The sequence below is a fragment of the Tiliqua scincoides genome, chromosome 2, assembly GCF_035046505.1.
Source record: "Tiliqua scincoides isolate rTilSci1 chromosome 2, rTilSci1.hap2, whole genome shotgun sequence".
NCBI lineage: Eukaryota > Metazoa > Chordata > Lepidosauria > Squamata > Scincidae > Tiliqua > Tiliqua scincoides.
The window spans coordinates 264,644,226-264,663,888 of record NC_089822.1 but is presented as its reverse complement, the minus strand read 5'-3'; the positions used below and the strand labels follow the sequence as shown (position 1 = coordinate 264,663,888).

The following is a 19,663-nucleotide window of genomic DNA, read 5'->3' as shown; positions in this document are numbered from 1 at the left end:
TTTTACGAGACTTTAAAAAAAAATAAAGAAAGGAATAATGTTTATTTATTTGCATGTAGTAATACCCAGAAAAAAGAGGCTTCAACATTTATCTCCCTACATTTACAAAAGCTTGTAAACTGCTGGAGCTGTTAGAAAGGTAGTTAGCAGGTATCTGATTTTTGAAAAGTCTCAGGGCTTCAGGCATTTTTCTGATCCTTCCATCACCTGTGTTTTCATTGGAGGCTCTGCTTGGCTGCTATGGGACCCACCAAAAATCAAATCAAGACGCACCGGTGGGTCCCGACCCACAATTTGGGAACCACTGTTCTAGAATATGCCCCTGATGCCATGTCCTATGGCAAAGACTTCCAAAAATTACAGGCCGAGTCAAGAGATATTTCCTTTTATCTGTTCTAGCTCTACCGCCAGTCAATTATAGTGGATATTCCGGGTTTTGGTGTTGTGTGAGAAGGAAAAGAACTTGCTTCTATCTGCTCCATCCATCCCATGCGTAATTTTATATGCTCAATCATGTCTTCCTTAAGGTCCCTTCTTTCTAAAGAGCCCCAAACACAGTAGCCTGTCCACTTATCATTTTGGTTCCCCTCTTTTGCACCATTTCAGTTCCACTATATCCTTTTTGAGATGTGGCCAGCAGAACTGGACACAACACTCCAGATGTAGCCTTACCATCTATTTGCACAAAGGCATAATAATATTGGCCATTTTATTCTCCCTTTCAAAATGATCCTAAGCATGGAATTGGCCTTCTTCACAGCCACTGCACACTGGCTCGACACTTTCATCCAACTGTCCACCAACACCCCAAGATCTCTCTCCCACTGTTACAAACAACTGTTGCCAACACTGCTCCTTCACATTACACGTGTGTCCTACACGCATCATGTGTGTCAGGCATCATGCAAATAACTGAAATTGGGGAAACGAGCAAGTGAGAGTTCATATCCAGCAGTGTGGCAACGGGTTGGATCATTGACATGGATGAGTGGGACAATCAGTCTCAAGGTGCCTCAAAATTAGGCTAAAAGTAGCCAGAAGACAGAGCTTTTTTTTTTTTTAAACAAAAAAATAGTTTATTAAAGAAATATAGGGTCCAATCCTATCCAACATTCTAGCACTAATGCAGCCACGCCAACAGGGTGTGCACAGTATCCTGTATTGAGGATGCAGTCATGGAGGCGTCCTCCAGGTGAGGGAGTGTTTGTTGGCTTACCTTGAGGCTGCACCGGCCCTGGAAAGCTGGATAGGATTGGGCCCATAGACAACAAGTAAAGGGCATGCTTAATTTCAGGTCAGTTAGCGAAGAGAGATACTTGCAAATAGCTGTATTTGGCAGTGGTGGAGCTGGGGTGGGGGCAGGGGGGCAAAAGTCCCCGGCACTGCACCTGCTGCGCACTCGTTACACCCCCACCCCTGCCACCTCCGACTGCCACGCCACCCTTCCTGCCCATCTGAGCCACAGGCAAGCGAGGTTCCACACAGTGCTTGGCAGTGGGCGAGAAGCCTTCAGAGGCTTCCTCTGCTCCGGTTTCGTCAGGACACCAGAAGTCTTGTTCAAAACAGTGGGAGAAGCCTCAGAAGGTGGCTTCCAGGTGCAGTGCCGGGGACTTTTGCCCCCCCTGCCCCCACCCCAGCTCCACCACTGCCAAATACAGCTATTTGCAAGTATCTCTCCTCTCTAACTGACCTGAAAAACGTGCCCTTGTTGTCTATGGGCCCAATCCTATCCAGCTTTCCAGGGCCGGTGCAGCCTCAAGGTAAGCCAACAAACACTCCCTTACCTGGAGTGCCTCACCTGGCACCTCCATGACTGCATCCTCAATATAGGATACTGCGCACATCCTGTTGGCGTGGCTGCATCAGTGCTAGAAAGTTGGATAGGATTGGACCCTATACTTCTTTAATAAACTATTTTTTTGTTAAAAAAAAAAGTTCTGTCTTGTGGCTATTTTGAGGCACCTTGAGATTGATTGTCCCCCTCATCCACGTCAACGATCCAACCCGTTGTCACACTGCTGGATATGAACTCTCACTTGCTCATTTCCCCAATTTCAGTTATTTGTGTGTGCGCGCATGATGCGTGTAGGACACACGTGTAATGTTAAGGAGCAGTGTTGGCAACAGTTGTTTGTAACAGTGGGAGAGAGATCTTGGGGTGCTGGTGGACAGTTTGATGAAAGTGTCGACGCAGTGTGCAGTGGCTGTGAAGAAGGCCAATTCCATGCTTAGAATCATTTTGAAAGGGAGAATAAAATGGCCAATATTATTATGCCTTTGTGCAAATAGATGGTAAGGCTACATCTGGAGTGTTGTGTCCAGTTCTGGTGGCCACATCTCAAAAAGGATATAGTGGAACTGAAATGGTGCAAAAGAGGGGAACCAAAATGATAAGTGGACAGGCTACTGTGTGAAGACATGATTGAGCATATAAAATTACACATGGGATGGATGGAGCAGATAGAGGCAAGTTCTTTTCCTTCTCACACAACACCAAAACCAGGAGCATCCACTATAATTGACTGGCAATAGAGCTAGAACAGATAAAAGGAAATATCTCTTTACTCAGCCTGTAATTCTTGGAAGTCTTTGTCACAGGACATGGCATCAGGGACATATTCTAGAACAGTGGCTCCCAGATTGTGGCTTGGGACCCACCGGTGGGTCTCGATTTGATTTTTGGTGGGTCCCATAGCAGCCAAGCAGAGCCTCCAATGAAAACACAGGTGATGGAAGGATCAGAAAACTGCCTGAAGCCCTGAAACTTCAAAAATCAGATACCTGCTAACTACCTAACTAGGGGCAGGAGGTCTGGTCTAGAGGGTAGAGACTCTGTTTGCCTGAAGATAACATCCGAAGGTCGCCAGTTCGAGGCCACTGGCACTGTGAATGGCGAGACCTTGAAGCAGCTGACAAGCCCAGCTGAGTTATTCCACCTGTAAGCGTCTTGGCCGCCCTTCAAGTGAGAGATGGAGCTGCTTGTCAGCCTGTGTGGGAGGAAACTGGAGGCCAGAATGTGATACCAGATCAGCAAAGATCCATCAGAAATATTGTGGTTCTTGAAGATAGAACCTTTCTTCAATTGTAAAATTCCCTACAGGGATTTAGAACAGCCTGCCTATGTAAACCGCCTTGAATTAAAGTCTGAGGAGAAATCTGATGACAAAGAAAGGTCATCATCATCATCATCATCATTATCATTATTATTACCTTTCCAACAGCTCCAGCTGTTTACAAGCATTTGTAAATATAGGGAGATAAATGTTGAAGCATCTTTTTTTGGGTTATTACTACTTGTAAATAAATAAACATATTATTCCTTTCTATATTTTTTTTAAAGTCTTGTAAAACTAGGTGGGTCCTGATAGAGTGTCATTTTGAAAAGTGGGTCCTGGTACTAAAAAGTTTGGGAAGCACTGTTCTAGAATGTGCACAATACTGGGTTAGATGGACCAATAATCTGACCCATAGGCTGCAGCTTTGTATCTTCACATGACAGTGTATCGTGCTGGGTTTTTTTGGGACGACAACGACAATGACGACACACAATTGTGCTATCTCTATGGGAACATGAGAGCTGTAAAAGGTGGTCCTCAACGTGGTTGTCACATTTTTACTGCAGTTGGGAAACCTTTTCCTTTTGTGGCATGAAGAACGTCGGAAATTCAGAACGCTTCACTGTGTTCAACTGTGGCGAAAAACAGTGACCAGGGCTGGTGTCAGCACATGACCTCCTCTGGCAGCTAATGGGGCCTCACCTCTAATACCTGCTTTATCTCCTTGGGGAACATTGTGCCCAGCCAGCCACTGTGGCCACTGCACAGATGGATCCCCCTTCTTACGTGGACTGTTGGTGTGGTGGGAGACATGGGAGATGAGGATAAGGACCCACTGAGCTGGGTGGAGGGCCCTCTGCAGTAGGCACCCTGCTGAGGGACCCCACCCCCACCCCGGTCAGACAGTGATGAGGGGAGCTGCACCTCCTGGTTTCATCCTATCAGGCCATTGCTAAAGGCCCAGAAACCCTGCCAGGAAAAAAGCGTGTCAGTCATGAGTAGCCTTGTGTAGGGGTGTCAGATGTAAGGCCTGTGGGCCGGATACGGCCCCCAGAAGCCATTTATCCGGCCCCCATTATATCTGGGCACTCCCAGCATGTTAATGGGGCTCTCCCATATCTTGACAATATGAACAAAATTTTCTCTTCTGTCCTTGGCAGCTAATGAGTTTCTAGGTATTGGTATTGGCAACCTTCAGTCTCGAAAGACTATGGTATCGCGCTCTGAAAGGTGGTTCTGGCACAGCGTCTAGTGTGGCTAAAAAGGCCAATCCGGGAGTGACAATCCCTTCCACACCGGGAGCAAGTGCAGTCTGTCCCTGGTCTGTCTCCCTGGCTATGGGCCTTCCTTCTTTGCCTCTTAGCCTCAGACTGTTGGCAAAGTGTCTCTTCAAACTGGGAAAGGCCATGCTGCACAGCCTGCCTCCAAGCGGGCCGCTCAGAGGCCAGGGTTTCCCACTTGTTGAGGTCCATCCCTAAGGCCTTCAGATCCCTCTTGCAGATGTCCTTGTATCGCAGCTGTGGTCTACCTGTAGGGCGCTTTCCTTGCACGAGTTCTCCATAGAGGAGATCCTTTGGGATCCGGCCATCATCCATTCTCACGACATGACCAAGCCAACGCAGGCGTCTCTGTTTCAGCAGTGAATACATGCTAGGGATTCCAGCACGTTCCAGGACTGTGTTGTTTGGAACTTTGTCCTGCCAGGTGATGCCGAGGATGCGTCGGAGGCAGCGCATGTGGAAAGCGCTCAGTTTCCTCTCCTGTTGTGAGCGAAGAGTCCATGACTCGCTGCAGTACAGAAGTGTACTCAGGACGCAAGCTCTGTAGACCTGGATCTTGGTATGTTCCGTCAGCTTCTTGTTGGACCAGACTCTCTTTGTGAGTCTGGAAAACGTGGTAGCTGCTTTACCGATGCGCTTGTTTAGCTCAGTATCGAGAGAATGAGTGTCGGAGATCGTTGAGCCAAGGTACACAAAGTCATGGACAACCTCCAGTTCATGCTCAGAGATTGTAATGCAGGGAGGTGAGTCCACATCCTGAACCATGACCTGTGTTTTCTTCAGGCTGATTGTCAGTCCAAAATCTTGGCAGGCCTTGCTAAAACGATCCATGAGCTGCTGGAGATCTTTGGCAGAGTGGGTAGTGACAGCTGCATCGTCGGCAAAGAGGAAGTCACGCAGACATTTCAGCTGGACTTTGGATTTTGCTCTCAGTCTGGAGAGGTTGAAGAGCTTTCCGTCTGATCTGGTCCGGAGATAGATGCCTTCTGTTGCAGTTCCAAAGGCCTGCTTCAGCAGGACAGCGAAGAAAATCCCAAACAAGGTTGGTGCAAGAACACAGCCCTGCTTCACTCCGCTTCGGATGTCAAAAGGGTCTGATGTGGAGCCATCGAAGACAACAGTGCCCTTCATGTCCTTGTGGAAAGATCTGATGATGCTGAGGAGCCTGGGTGGACATCCAATCTTGGGGAGAATCTTGAAGAGGCCGTCTCTGCTGACCAGGTCGAAAGCCTTTGTGAGATCTATGAAGGCTATAAAGAGTGGCTGTCGTTGTTCCCTGCATTTCTCCTGCAGTTGTCTAAGGGAGAATACCATATCAGTGGTGGACCTGTTGGCTCGGAATCCACACTGCGATTCTGGATAGACGCTCTCTGCAAGTACCTGGAGCCTCTTTAGTACAACTCGGGCAAACAGCTTTCCTACAACACTAAGGAGAGAGATGCCGCGGTAGTTGTTGCAGTCACCCCTGTCACCTTTGTTCTTGTACAGCGTGATGATGTTTGCATCCCTCATGTCTTGAGGTACTTCACCTTCTCTCCAGCAGAGACAGAGGATTTCATAGAATGAGTTTCTATGTGAGCACATAGTGCATATTTCTGGCCATCATGTGCATAATGACATCACGTTCTGCTCAGTGATGTCATCTCTGCTTAATGACATCACTTTCTGTGTAATGATGTCACTTTCTGCTCACTGATGTCACTTACTGCTTAATGACATCACTCTCTACTCAATGACGTCACTTCCTTCCCCTCAGCAGGCACCATGAATGCTGACTTTGCATGAAAGAGTTTGACATCCCTGGACTAGTGCAGAAAATGGCCCTGGGCTACAAGGGGTTAAAAGAGGAGCTTGCGGCCTCCAGGCTTCCTAGAGAGACCAGGAAGCGCTGAATGCTGCCATCAGGAGGGCCCTTCCTTCCTCTCCCCCCTCCATGCCCTGATGGGAAGCTACTTCCTGCCTTTTCTCAGGCGCAAGAGGCCGAAGGAGGGCTGCAGCGAACTGCCCCAGGGGTTGCCATGGAGACGGTGGAAGGAGCAGGTGGGTGGAGGGAGGTGGCAGGTGGAGGGACCTGGGGGGGTTTGATCGTGCACAGGGCCTGCCTCTGAGATGGCTTTTATCAGTGGGTACCAGGTTTTGGGGAGACCCTTTCAAAGTGGGGTGAGTGAGAGCAAGGGGAGGGGCAACAGGATGGGCAGAAGGGGTGAGGAGGAGGCAGCACAGGGCAGTGTGTGGCAACAGCCAGAAAGGTCTTTGGAGCCCAGGTCTACCGGGCTTCAGGGACATGCGGTGAGTGGGGAGGCAGGTAGGCCGGTTGTGGATGCTTGGGTGCTTGGGCACGTTTCAAAGGACTCCGATGGGGAGGCTCTGCCTCACCTGCCTCCCCACCCACCGCACATCCCTGCTGGCCTTCCCAATGAAGAACCCAGGTCTACCTGCCCATGCGGCCTCAGCAGTCATATGGAAAGCCAAACGCACTCCTAAGTCTCTCTAAAGTCTTTTAAATACAGAGATCATTGCAGAAAATGAGCATCATCGCATTGAGGCTCGCACTAGAACGGAGAGCATCCCGTGTGGGCCAAAATGAGGTGGGAAAATGTAAGATCCTGGGAAATTTCTGTGCCCTCTCCATAACTGGCCCCCTTTTTGATCCTGGGTCCATGTACAAACTACCTCCTGCACAACCTTATTTATTTATTTAGTTATTTATTTATTTATCTATCACATTTGTATCCCGCCCTTCCTCCAAAGAGCACAGCTGCTCCCCTCCTTTTTTTCCCCCTCACAACAACCCTGTGAGGTAGGTGAGGCTGAGAGAAAGTGACTGGCCCAAGGTCACCCAGCAAGCTTCATGGCTGAGCAGGGATTTGAACCTAGATCTTCCACCTCCCAAACCTTCTCACAGGCCCTGTGCCAGCTGTTTTTATATACCAATGTTTCCTTTCTCTCTCTGTTCTCAAGGTGTGTGTATTTACCTGCCAGCTAAGAGTAGCACTTCATGTGCTTTTTATCTGTAGCCTGCAAGGAAAAAAAGAAAATCTTTTTACAAAGCTTCCCAACCCAATCTTGAGAAAACAATTATTTCCACACCATCAGTATGTTTACAAATTGGTAGGATGACACCCCCAAGATGGCCTTTTCTTTGCAAGCCATCTCCCTCTCAGTTATAATACAGCTGCTCACTGTGACTCCCCCCCCATCTTTTTTTTTTTAATATGCTGACTTTCATCATAAGGTGGTGTATTCAGCGTAGGGTATGAGATGCTCTGGCATCCATGTTGAAAGGGGCTCTTAGAAGTCCACTGTGGCTGGGGAGACCCACTTTCAACCTAGCAGCCAACTTTTAAAATGATCTTTCTTATCGCTTTATTTCAGGTAGAAGACCTAGTTGTCCCAGACTCCTGCCTATAAACCACTTTGGCAAAAAGATTCCAGTTCTCTCATATTGGTGCTGAAAAAATGCCATTTCTCCACTGATCAGTCCCTCATGCCAGTCCCCACCTAATCTCAGGACCAAGCCCACAAAGAAAGGCAGGAGTTTTTCCTCAAGTTTGTGCTGAGAAATGTGAGTTTAAGAGCAACAGCTGGGGTAAGGCGCTCTAGACAAAATGGCTGCTAAGGAAGAAGCAACCTCCCCATTCCCGAGTCTCCAGGTTGCATTTGAACAGGAGGGGAGAATAAAAATGGAGGTCCAGGATCCAGCTGTCACCAGTGCTTGCGACATCCAGGTGGTGCGGATTGAAGAGCCCCTGGGATGGGCTGTTTCCACACAGGTGAAGCAGGAAGAAGAGCATTGGGATGCCCAACAGAAGCAGGAGTTCCAAAAAGTGACACTGTCTCCTTGCTCAGGGTGGGGCAATTCGCTGTCGACAGAGCCAGTGCTGTGGGGCAATACCAAGACATTCCCAGGCTGCTTTGAGGGAGCATCTGCTTATTGCAAAAGGTTGACAAGAGAGCATGGGATTCGGCAGACACCTGTCCTTGGAGCAGGAGGCCAGGAGGCCACTAGGAGGTCAAACAGCACTAGAGTTGGGAATGGAAACAAGGCCACTCTTCTGAGTGAAGTGGTCAGAGTGGAGGCACAGCGCCAGCAGTTCCGACACTTTTGCTACCAAGAGGGTGGAGGGTTGCATGAGGTCTACAACCATCTGCGGGAGCTTTGCCACCAGTGGCTCAAACCTGAGAGGCACAGCAAGGAGCAGATCTTGGAGCTGGTGATCCTGGAACAGTTCCTGACCGTCTTGCCCCCAGAAGTGCAAAGCTGGGTCAGGGAACGGGACCCAGAAACCTGTGCCCATGTGATCGCGCTGGCTGAAGATTTCCTGCTGAGGCAGCAAGAGTCAGAGCAATGGGAACAGGAGGTGATTGACTTCAGCCTGAAAATCTTGGGGTTCAAGGGGGACTTTTCAGGGGTGGTGTCCAAATTTGTTGATGAGCCATGAAGCTAAACGATGGATGCCATTTCTGAATTTCCTCCATGGGAAACATTCATGTAAATAAAAAGTTAGCTTAGTAGGCCAAGGGTTGGGAACCTTCATTCCCTGATGTACTAGTTGTCTTTTTGCAGGGAGCTTTCTTCCCCTTAATGGGTTCCCTCTCCCTACTTGCCCTTGCTCCAAATCAGTTTTGCTCTTTTTGCAGGCAGTGGGGCCCTTTGTGGAGGTAACGGTGAATTCCCCTGAGAGAGAGCACATTCCATCGGATGCCTGGCAGAAGCCACTCTTCAAGGAATTTGAGCAAGAGAGGGACAGAGATGTCCCATCATTAGGTATGGCATCATTCTACCAGGGTAATTGACAGCTTGGACCAGTGCTTTTTTACTCAGGTGCAAGTCTCATTGAGTTCAGTGGTACTTAATCCCAACCAGCATCTTAAAGGCTAACCAGTGTATTTCAGCATAAACCTCTCTGGGCTACAATCCATAAGAACATAAGAACAGCCCCACTGGATCAGGCCATAGGCCCATCTAGTCCAGCTTCCTGTATCTCACAGCGGCCCACCAAATGCCCCAGGGAGCACACCAGATAACAAGAGACCTTATCCTGGTGCCCTCCCCTACATCTGGCATTCTGACTTAACCCATTCCTAAAATCAGGAGGTTGCGCATACACATCATGGCTTGTACCCCATAGTGGATTTTTCCTCCAGAAACTTGTCCAATCCCCTTTTAAAGGCGTCTAGGCTAGACGCCAGCACCACATCCTGTGGCAAGGAGTTCCACAGACTGACCACGCGCTGAGTAAAGAAATATTTTCTTTTGTCTGTCCTAACTCTCCCAACACTCAATTTTAGTGGATGTCCCCTGGTTCTGGTATTATGTGAGAGTGTAAAGAGCATCTCCCTATCCACTCTGTCCATCCCCTGCATAATTTTGTATGTCTCAATCATGTCCCCCCTCAAGCGTCTCTTTTCTAGGCTGAAGAGGCCCAAACGCCGTAGCCTTTCCTCATAAGGAAGGTGCCCCAGCCCCGTAATCATCTTAGTCGCTCTCTTTTGCACCTAAGATGATTACGGGGCTGGGGCACCTTCCTTATGAGGAAAGGCTACGGCGTTTGGGCCTCTTCAGCCTAGAAAAGAGACGCTTGAGGGGGGACATGATTGAGACATACAAAATTATGCAGGGGATGGACAGAGTGGATAGGGAGATGCTCTTTACACTCTCACATAATACCAGAACCAGGGGACATCCATTTCAGAAGCATGCACATTGCTTTGGCTTTGTCTCAACCAGGGGTGTCCTACATAAGGCTCACAGGCCAGATACAGTCTTTTGAAGCTCTTTATCTGGCCCACATGGCAATTGGGCTTTCCCAATGCTGCCCTGCTTTTTCAGCAGCACTGCTTTTGCCAAGGCTCTGAGAGGGAGAGACAGAAGGAGACCTCAGAAGAAACAGGATGCTATGTCCTTGTCCAACTGTTCTTAATCAAACCCAGCCGAGGAAGGCGACCTTCTCTTATGCCAGCCAGTCTCTACCAGAGTTTTAAATGTTCTGTGGCACAACAGGGAAGGGATTGCATTTAGGAATGTTTTTATGGCATGTGCTAGTCCAGTCTTCACCTGCACATTTAGAAAAGGTACTCCTATCAGCAAACAACATGAAGTTCCAGAATAGAAGCTTATAGCAAATATGAAGAGAATATGGCCATGTCTAAATGTAAATACGGAGCACTCAGTATCAGAGTAATTGTTTAAATAGAGAGACCAGTTCTCTGAAGTATTTATGTTAGCATTCCTGTGTGAAACTATGGTATTGTGTAGAATGCCTAGTTATTCTAGAGTGTGCCTACAACATCAAGCCAATGTATAAAATAAAATCATCTGTACACATTCCCTAAGTATTCTGTAGATTACTGAATTTGTTACTGGCATTGTGTGAAACTGAGAGCCCGATCCTTCATCAGTGTTTACTGAGAAGTGAGGGCCCCATCCTATGTAGTACATGCTGGCTCCCCACCAGTGTGCACTGTTGCAAATGTGCCTTAAGTGTGTCGGCTAAGCACCAGAGAGGTGGTTGTGGGAAGTGATGGGGGTGAGGCGTGGACTTAACAGGTTCCCTGAGGGGGCAGAATTGGCATTGGTTCCCCAGTCTCATACTTGATTGGGTTGTGGCGTGAAAAATGTTGAAGACCACTGGCCTAGAAAATACTTCATTCTAACAGGTTCATCAGTGCACTATTTTGAAAAATCTTTTGGTTGATTTGGTATTAGTATTGGTATTGGTACCAATTGGTATCGGTAATATTGGTATATTACACAGGCCTGCAAAATTGAGGGTCAGAAAAACTTTCCAATATTTATGGTGATTTTATATGAACTTAGGGTACTGATTCCAAAAATGGCATTAGTTTTGCCCTATCACATCAGCATAGCCTCATTACGGAATAGTTTCAAGCAGCCTCATCATGAGGAAGCCAACACCATGGTGACTGAGGTTATGCCATACCTCTGAAACGAGATGTGACAGGGCAAAACTGATGCCATTTTTGGAATCGGCACCCCAATTATACCCAGGATTAGATCTAACATTTAAGACAGTAACGTGTTGTCTGTAATAATTTTAACCCACTTTTTAACCATAACAAGGCAGCTCTCACAATTGGTTAAAGCAGAATAAAACTATACAGTTGACCAAACATGGTCGATGGTAAGGCCACATCTGGAGTATTGCGTCCAGTTCTGATCGCCACATCTCAAAAAGAATATCGTGGAAATGGAAAATGTACAGAAGAGAGCAACCAAAATGATTACTGGGTTGGGGCACCTTCCCTATGAGGAAAAGGCTACAGCGTTTGGGCCTCTTCAGCCTAGAAAAGAAGCGCCTGAGGGGGGACATGATTGAGACATACAAAATAATGCAAGGGATGGACAGAGTGGATAGAGAGATGCTCTTTTCCCTCTCACATAACACCAGATCCAGGGGACATTCACTAAAATTGAGTGTTGGGAGAGTTAGGACAGACAAAAGAAAATGTATTTCTTTACCAAGCAGGCTCTTCTTATGTTCTTATGTTCATATAAAATGTTAAATATCATTATCAACCACAGAATGTACCAGTTTCCGAGTCTCGGTTTTAACACCAGAGAAGGAAACTGCTCTGCAGGGCAAGGGGGCGAGAATAACCATGCACCCACGGAGCTGTCATTCCTCCTTATTTTGCAGTGATGTTCTCCTCGCTCCTTCTCCTTCTCGTGCGTCTTTTCCTGTGTCCTGACTCCTCTGTCCATTGCCTTTTCACTTAGGTGGAGGCACAGCAGATGAGAGCAAGGAAGAGAAACAGCAAGAGGGACGCTTGGAGCCAGCAGAATTGTGCAGGACGCACCCTGGGAGATCTCAAAGGCACCCCCAGCTATGGTGTGAGAGTTTTGAGCAAGGCTATGGGTCAACGAGGCAGCAGGATCAGCCACCAGTGATGATATGGAGTGAGCACATGACGCGTGCAGAAGGTGACATGGCTGTGATGCTCCATGGGAGGGAGATAAAGCACCTGTGCCCAGAGTGTGGGAGGAATTTCCAGCACAAATCAACTTTAATCAGGCACCAGAAGATGCACACCGGTGAGAAGCCCCACGTGTGCCTGGAATGTGGGAAGACGTTTCGTCGAAGGGACAAGCTGATCAGGCACCAAAGAATCCACACAGGGCAGAAACCCCACGCCTGCCCAGAGTGCGGAAAAAGCTTCCGTGAAAGAGGCAAGCTGATCAACCACCAGAGAATCCACACAGGTGAGAAGCCCTACACCTGCCCCGTGTGCCAGAAGACCTATCGCTGGAAAGAAGAGTTTGTGAAGCACCTGAGAATCCACACAGGGGAAAGGCCTTATGAATGCCTCCAGTGCGGGAAGGGCTTCATCAGCAAAGGCCACCTGGCCTCTCACCACCGGATCCACACGGGGGAGAAGCCGTATGAATGCCTGGAATGCCGGAGGCGGTTCTGTAGCAAGCAGAGCCTCACCAAACACCAGCGAGTCCACTCAGGAGAGAAATCCTATGAATGCCAGGACTGTGGGAGGATATTCCATTACATTTCAAACTTTACCAAACATCAGAGAATCCACATGAGTGATGGGATCCTGTGATTGATCTGACTGGAACTGGGTGGAAGGTTGTGGCACGTTTGCCCTGCTTTGGCACAGTCACAAACATTTATAATTCCAACTGGGATTCCCTGGTCTCAACTGTGGGATCCCCTTAGTCCAGGGCTTCTCAAATTAGGGCATCATGACGCTCCAGTCTGATGCATCTTAAGTGGTGGGGGCAGGGAGGAGGCAGCGATGCGGTCACCAGGATCGTGTCGCTAAGGGGGGGCACAGGGACTGGCATTTGCTTACCAGTCCCTGCTGAAGCCTTCCGGGAGTGCGAGGAGCCCTGCGCAACCGTCTGCTCCCCAGCCTTCTAAAAGTGAAAGCAGAGCGGTCACGCTCCACTTCTGGTTTTGCAAAGGCGGGACGCAATCGCTCTGCTTTCACTTTCTGGAGGCTGGGGAGCCCTGCAGATGGTTGCACAGGGCTCCCGGCACCCCCAGGAGGCTGCTGCAGGGACTGGTAAGTAAATGCCATTGCCTGCACCCGCTCCCCAGTGACGCGATCCTGGGGATCACATCGCTGTCTCCCCCCCACCCCCCGCAAAGACTTATTGTGGCTCAAACTCTCCCAGAGAGTTTGAGAACCACTGCCTTAGTAAGAGCCCCAGAAGAGGGCATAAGGGATGGTTGGCCAAAGCTCCATGGCATCCCACCCCTAATAGCTGTCTGTTGTTACAGGTGCCTGGTTATATGATTTCCCCTTGTCAACCAAGCAGGAGAAGCAGATGGAGTAATCCACGGACTGGATTTGAGGATGCTACTTACCCAATCCTATGCATATCTACTGGGAAGTAAGTCCCACTATAGTCAATGGAGCTTACTCCCAGGTAAGTGTGGATAGGATTGTGGCCTTAGAGTCACTATTATAAACGGGGGGGGGATGTATTTCCCCTGCTCCCTTCCACAATTCTGTGGGATCAAATCCATCTTCCTTCCAAATTAACATGGAGAATTTTGATTTTGGAAATGTCCTGTGTGCAGTATGCTGCTGTTTACATTTTCTTCCACCTGTTCTTGGTTTTTGTGTTTTCCCCTGTAATGGCTGGTGAACATGAACCACCACTGATGAAATGCAGCACATTTGGTCAATCACACAGGCAGACAAGATTCTGGGATTCACGGTCCCTCTGTGTGTGTGTGTGTGTGTGTTATTCATGTGCAAAAGCACCTGTACACATTGGAAGATGCAGGGGCAGAGACAAGAACCAAAAGACTGGAATTAACTCACGTTATCCAGCTGCCAGGTGACCTCTGTGTGTCAAGAAAAGGATATTGTAGGAGAAGGTAGTCAGAATGATCAGGCATTTAGAGAACATGGAAAATCCACTTGACAAATGACATGAGAATCCACTTTGCTGAAACCCCATATTTTGTAACAACTTATAGTGCTAAAATCTTTTGGCCTTTTCTTGGATTAAAAAACAACTTTTCTAAGATTTGTAACAGCGCAAAGCTGTATGAGTGGCCATTTCTCTCTAGCAGTGTCTGTGGGAAGTGGTCTCTGTGCAGAACAAAATACTTCTGCCCAACTTGCAGGGTCTCTGCTAAATCAGTTTTTACGTGCACATCCATCAACAGACGTCAGTGACTTTCAGGAAATAGCTCTCGAAATGACCTTTTGTGGAATTGTCTCTGCTAGAAGAGATCTCAGATAACTGAGAAGTTTTGGAAACATCTTGATTGGGCAATCATGGGTTAGTTATGGTATTGCAGTCTCCTGCAGATAAGATTTTGTAGGAAGAGAAGCACAGAACTAAGGGGGTGACCAAGCTAACTCCTCGCACAAGCTACTGGCCCTGATCCATAACTAACTAACTAACTAACTAGGTATTTATATACCGCCTTTCTGGTCATTGGATTACTCCTCTGATTTTATTCAAGGCGGTTTACATAGGTAGGTGTTTCTAAATCCCTCAAGGGGATTTTTACAATCATAAATGGTTCTCTCTTTCAAGAACCACACAACATTTCAGTTGGATCTTCCTGGTCTGATCTCTCTTCTGGCCTCAGTGCATCCCACACAGGCTGACAAGCAGCTCCTTCATCTCTCACATGGAGGGCAGCCAAAGCAGATGGAATAACTTGGCTCGGCTTGTCAGCTGCTTCAAGGTCTTGCTGTTCAGTTCATAACATCTTGAACTGTTGTTTTATGTACAGTTTAAGAAATGCTGGTATAGTTAATCAACTTGTTTTCTCAAATGTTTGTGTTTATTCACCCCCAATAAATATTTTCATGTTTGAAGTAGAGAAGGGCGTGTGTTTGGTGTGGAAACCACTCTCCACTTAAGAGTGGTGTGGTTAAAGAGAATTCATTTGCTCTCTCCCATTGCAAGAGGAGGTAGAATTGTCCAATGCAATTGTTTGGAAGTAGAGCCATAGCAGAAGAAATAAACTTTACCGTATATGATTTGTGTGTTTAAATAACCATTTTTCATTTTATGAAGAACCAACAGCGACAAAAAAGAGAATACAAAAAAGTTTGAACGTTTTTTGGAGTTTATATTATTTTTTAATTGGTTTGTTAACAAACTAAAACTATTACAATTTAGATATTTAGATCAAACTAAAGTCGATGTCGATAGGCCATTCACTCGAAAGTCAATAGGGTCAAAAGGCCTTTAGTCCACTGAATGATGGAAAGAGGGCACTTATCTATCCAATTTTTCATTATTGGTCTTTTTACCATTGTCAGGGTGCAGACAGTCCATTTTCGCTGGCCTGCAGTTAGCCTCCAAAACACAGGTAAATAGTTCAAAATAACAGTGACTATCAAGGGTGTTTGTAATACAATTACAGAATTGTATTAATTCTGTTGATAACTTTGCCCCAGAAACAGCATATTACCAGGTACTCGCATGATTTGTTCTTAGAATTCAGTACCAGGCAGTGCAGTGATAACCATGGACATAAGGGGCTTTTAAGAGTGAATTTAGTGAATTCATGTAGGAGAGATCTAGTATGACTAATACACACTGATAGGTAAATTGAAACTCCAGGTTCAGGGGCAGTGTACCTCTGAATATCAATTACTAGGGGGCCAACAGTGGGGAGGGGGTGATTGCTTTTGAGCCCTGCTTATGGGTTAGAGTTGGCCTCTTCCTGTGTGTTGCGTGTTGGTGAACACGAATGGTATACATGGCTACACGTAGAGGTAGTAGAGGAGTATCACTATCATTTGGAAGGTTCCAAAAAAGGCACAGACTGTACGTCATGCTTTTTGTCTGTGCCACTTTGCCCGGCTTTGCTCCTTAGTTCTGTGTAGGCCAGGAACAGGCTACGGTTGCTTCTGGAGAGAAAGGCACCCTGTCTGTGCTTGAAGACACTTAGATACTCCTTCATATCTGTTTCTTTTCAAGAAGAGGCACAGATGAAGATGGCAGAAGGTGGTGCTGGGGGAACAAATAGGAAAGGACTATTCAGGCTGACTCTGAGGGCTTCTTGAAGGCATCTGGCTGGGTGCTATAGGAAACAGGATGCAGGCTTAGTCTGATCCGGCAGGATTCCATTGTGGAACTCAGTACAACTGTTTTTGTTTTTTTTCTTTCTGCAGCTAAGACCTGGTATTCTACCCCAGTCAGAGGGCTGGTCCAGTCACAGCTGTTTCGCACGTGATGACTGTCCCACCAAGGGGATCAACCAATGCTGCTTGTCATCCCCCAGTCACATTCCAGGCCACATTACGGCCTTTTGTTAGCTCACTGGCTATAGCCCCTAAGGGACTTTGGTTCATCCCTGGTGTGGCAAAATCAAAAAACGCCACAGCTTTTGATTGGAACACTTCCAAGTTTATTCTGCAGAAGAGAGACCAACAAAGCTTCTCAATGGGTGAGCAAGCAGGCAAGTCTCTGCCCCTGCCCCTTGTCGCAGGGCCAAGCACACCTGTCACTGCAGGAGCAGACCAGGACATTGGGCTGCAGGGTCCTCCCACCTGCAGGGAAGAGCTGGCGTGAGGGCTTGCCCTGGGGCTGGCCAAAGCTCAGGGGTCTATGGAAACCAGGTGTGCCCCCTCCTATCGCTTGCTGCTTGGTCCAGATGCTTGGTCCAGTTCCTCCCATCTCCTTGGCTAGGCTGAGCCCTTTTTTTGCTTGAATCTCTTCTTTCAGCTGCTTTTTCCTCCAAGGTCTCCCTTCCTTCCCTGCATTTCCCTATCCCTATTCCTCCTCTTACATGTGACTCAGCTCTTCAAACTCTTTTCATGCGTCTTAAGGCCCAATCCTATCCAACTTTCCAGCGCTGATGCAGCCATGCCAGTGGGGCTTACGCTTGCATCCTGTGCTGGGGTGGTGGGGGAGTCACAGAGGCCTCCTCTAGGTAAGAGAATGGTTCTTCATTACTTCAGAGCTGCATTGGTGCTGGAAAGTTGGTTAAGATTGGGCCCTGAAGGCTTAAGAGAAGCCTATGCATTTATATGGTTCTTCCTCTGGCTGGATTCATTGCTGTACTATAAGGAATGAGTGAAAATTCTTACATTCTCCAAACATGTCGTAGATCCCTGTCCGATTGCTGGTATGTAGAGATGTCTGTTTCCAGTGAATAAGACGTAATTTGGGGAGAGACGCTTTCACGAGCTGAGTCCAGAAGGGAGAACCAGGATCACAGTACAGGGAGATTTAACCCTTTCCGTTTGTCCCATGCCTGGTGATACTCCAGTTGATCCCAGTTTCAGCTCAAAAAATTATGGTAAGGCTGTTCTTAAGCTCTTGCCTGGCCTACTCCCTCAGGCCCCAGGAGGTCCTGGGCCAGCCCTGGCTGGGAGTGAGGAGGAAAGGCAATGGAAGGCATCTTCCTCCTCCTTCCGCCCGTCACTGTTGGCTCCACTTCCCTGACTATATGCAGGTGCCTGGGGCTTGCAGTCCCTGCCGGGGCCTCCCCTTCACCCCTCTGAGGTGCACTCACCTCCGTCCAGATTTCACACCCTCTCAAATCTGCACAGGAAGCAGCTGCAGCTCCCAGAAGCTGTGGGCAGAGCTGCCCTCGCCATGAAAGTCAGTGGTGCAGCCAGCCCAAGAGGGGATATCTGCCTGCTGTCAAAGCAGAGCACTGGAAAAAATTCAGTGCATCCCCACCCCCACCTCCCAAAATTTGTAGGTAGCCATGTTGAGCACTCAGAAGAAAAGTCCTGAACCTCACAATCTAGGAGTATCTGGACCAGCCAATCCCCACCTCCAGCACATCTGAAGCAAGCCTATAATTCTGCAGAATTTATTTACCTGGCATGTAATTAGTCTGTGGAACTCCTTGCCACAGGAAGTAGTGATGGCATCTTGCCTGGATGCCTTTAAGAGGGAATTGGACGGATTTCTGGAGGAAAAGTTCATTATGGGTTACAAGTCATAGTAGGTATGTGCAAGCTCTTGGTTTTAGAGGCAGGCTGCCTCTGATTGCCAGATGCAGGGGAGGGCACTGGGACACAGGTTGTGTCTGTTGTCTTGTGTGCTCCCTGAAGCATTTGGTAGGCCACTGTGAGATACAGGAAGCTGGACTAGATGGGCCTTTGGCCTGATCCAGCGGGGCTCTTCTTATGTTCTTAAGTGGTTCTCACAGTTTTGGAGTGGATGCATTGACAGTCTTGCAGCCACCATGGTTCCACGGTGCCCTTCTTGCAGGAGGCCCCTCAAATGAGCACTAGCCTTTGGCTCTCTCAGAAAGTGCTCCCAATGGCAAGAAATGTCTTCCTCACCCTGAGCCACTGGTGTCCCGGGGGGGGGGGGGGGGGTCAGCAGGTGCATGTGCCCCCAGCTGCATTGCTGCAGGGGTGGCACTGGCACCCCAGTCATGCCAACTTGAGGGCTGCACGCGTTTGCTGCTTCTCTGCCCTGTAGTGTTCTGAGGGCCGGAGAGACCTTATGTGAAAAACCAGAAGTGACGTTTCAAGGTCCTCCAGAGGCCTCAGAAGGCCTTCAGAGGGCTGGGGAGGCTGCATGTGGCAGCCCCAACCCTCGAACACTTCAGGACTTCCCATGACAAGGGGCGCAATGGGGGGGTGCCCCCTCCATTAAATCACTGCTCCTGTTTGGTTCTCTTCTATTTTGGGGGGGGGGGTGCTTTTAAAACATCTTGTAAATGTAGCTGTTAACAACTGGCATTTTAACCACTAAAAGATGGTGGAATTGAACTTCTGTAATTAGACAACTGTACGAAACATTGCCATATAGAACACAAGGGCAACTAAGAACAAGCAACTTCATTTGCATGTTGAAGATGAACAGGCCTTGCTGAGGGAGTCAGCATGGCTTCTGTAAGGGTAAGTCTTGCCTCACGAAACTTATAGAATTCTTTGAAAAGGTCAACAGGCATGTGGATGCGGGAGAACCCATGGACATTATATATCTGGACTTTCAGAAGGCGTTTGACACGGTCCCTCACCAAAGGCTACTGAAAAATACAATCAGGGAATTAGAGGACAGGTCCTCTCGTGGACTGAGAACTGGTTGGAGGCCAGGAAGCAGAGAGTGGGTGTCAATGGGCAATTTTCACAATGGAGAGAGGTGAAAAGCGGTGTGCCCCAAGGATCTGTCCTGGGACCAGTGCTTTTCAACCTCTTCATAAATGACCTGGAGACAGGGTTGAGCAGTGAAGTGGCTAAGTTTGCAGACGACACCAAACTTTTCCGAGTGGTAAAGACCAGAAGTGATTGTGAGGAGCTCCAGAAGGATCTCTCCAGACTGGCAGAATGGGTAGCAAAATGGCTGATGCGCTTCAATGTCAGTAAGTGTAAAGTCATGCACATTGGGGCAAAAAATCA

At 48.0% G+C, this 19,663-nt stretch overlaps 1 protein-coding gene across 1 annotated transcript in view; it reads left to right on the top strand.

Annotated features, from left to right (window-relative positions):
* The window catches only part of LOC136640520 (zinc finger protein 850-like), a 29,643-nt gene extending 16,467 nt beyond the window's left edge, over positions 1-13,176 (top strand). Inside the window, exon 5 of the mRNA XM_066615680.1 lies at positions 12,353-13,176. Coding sequence (XP_066471777.1) covers positions 12,353-12,913 — 561 coding nt within the window. The 3' untranslated portion in view covers positions 12,914-13,176. The remainder of the gene's footprint in view (positions 1-12,352) is intronic.
* The last annotated feature ends 6,487 nt before the right edge of the window (positions 13,177-19,663 follow it).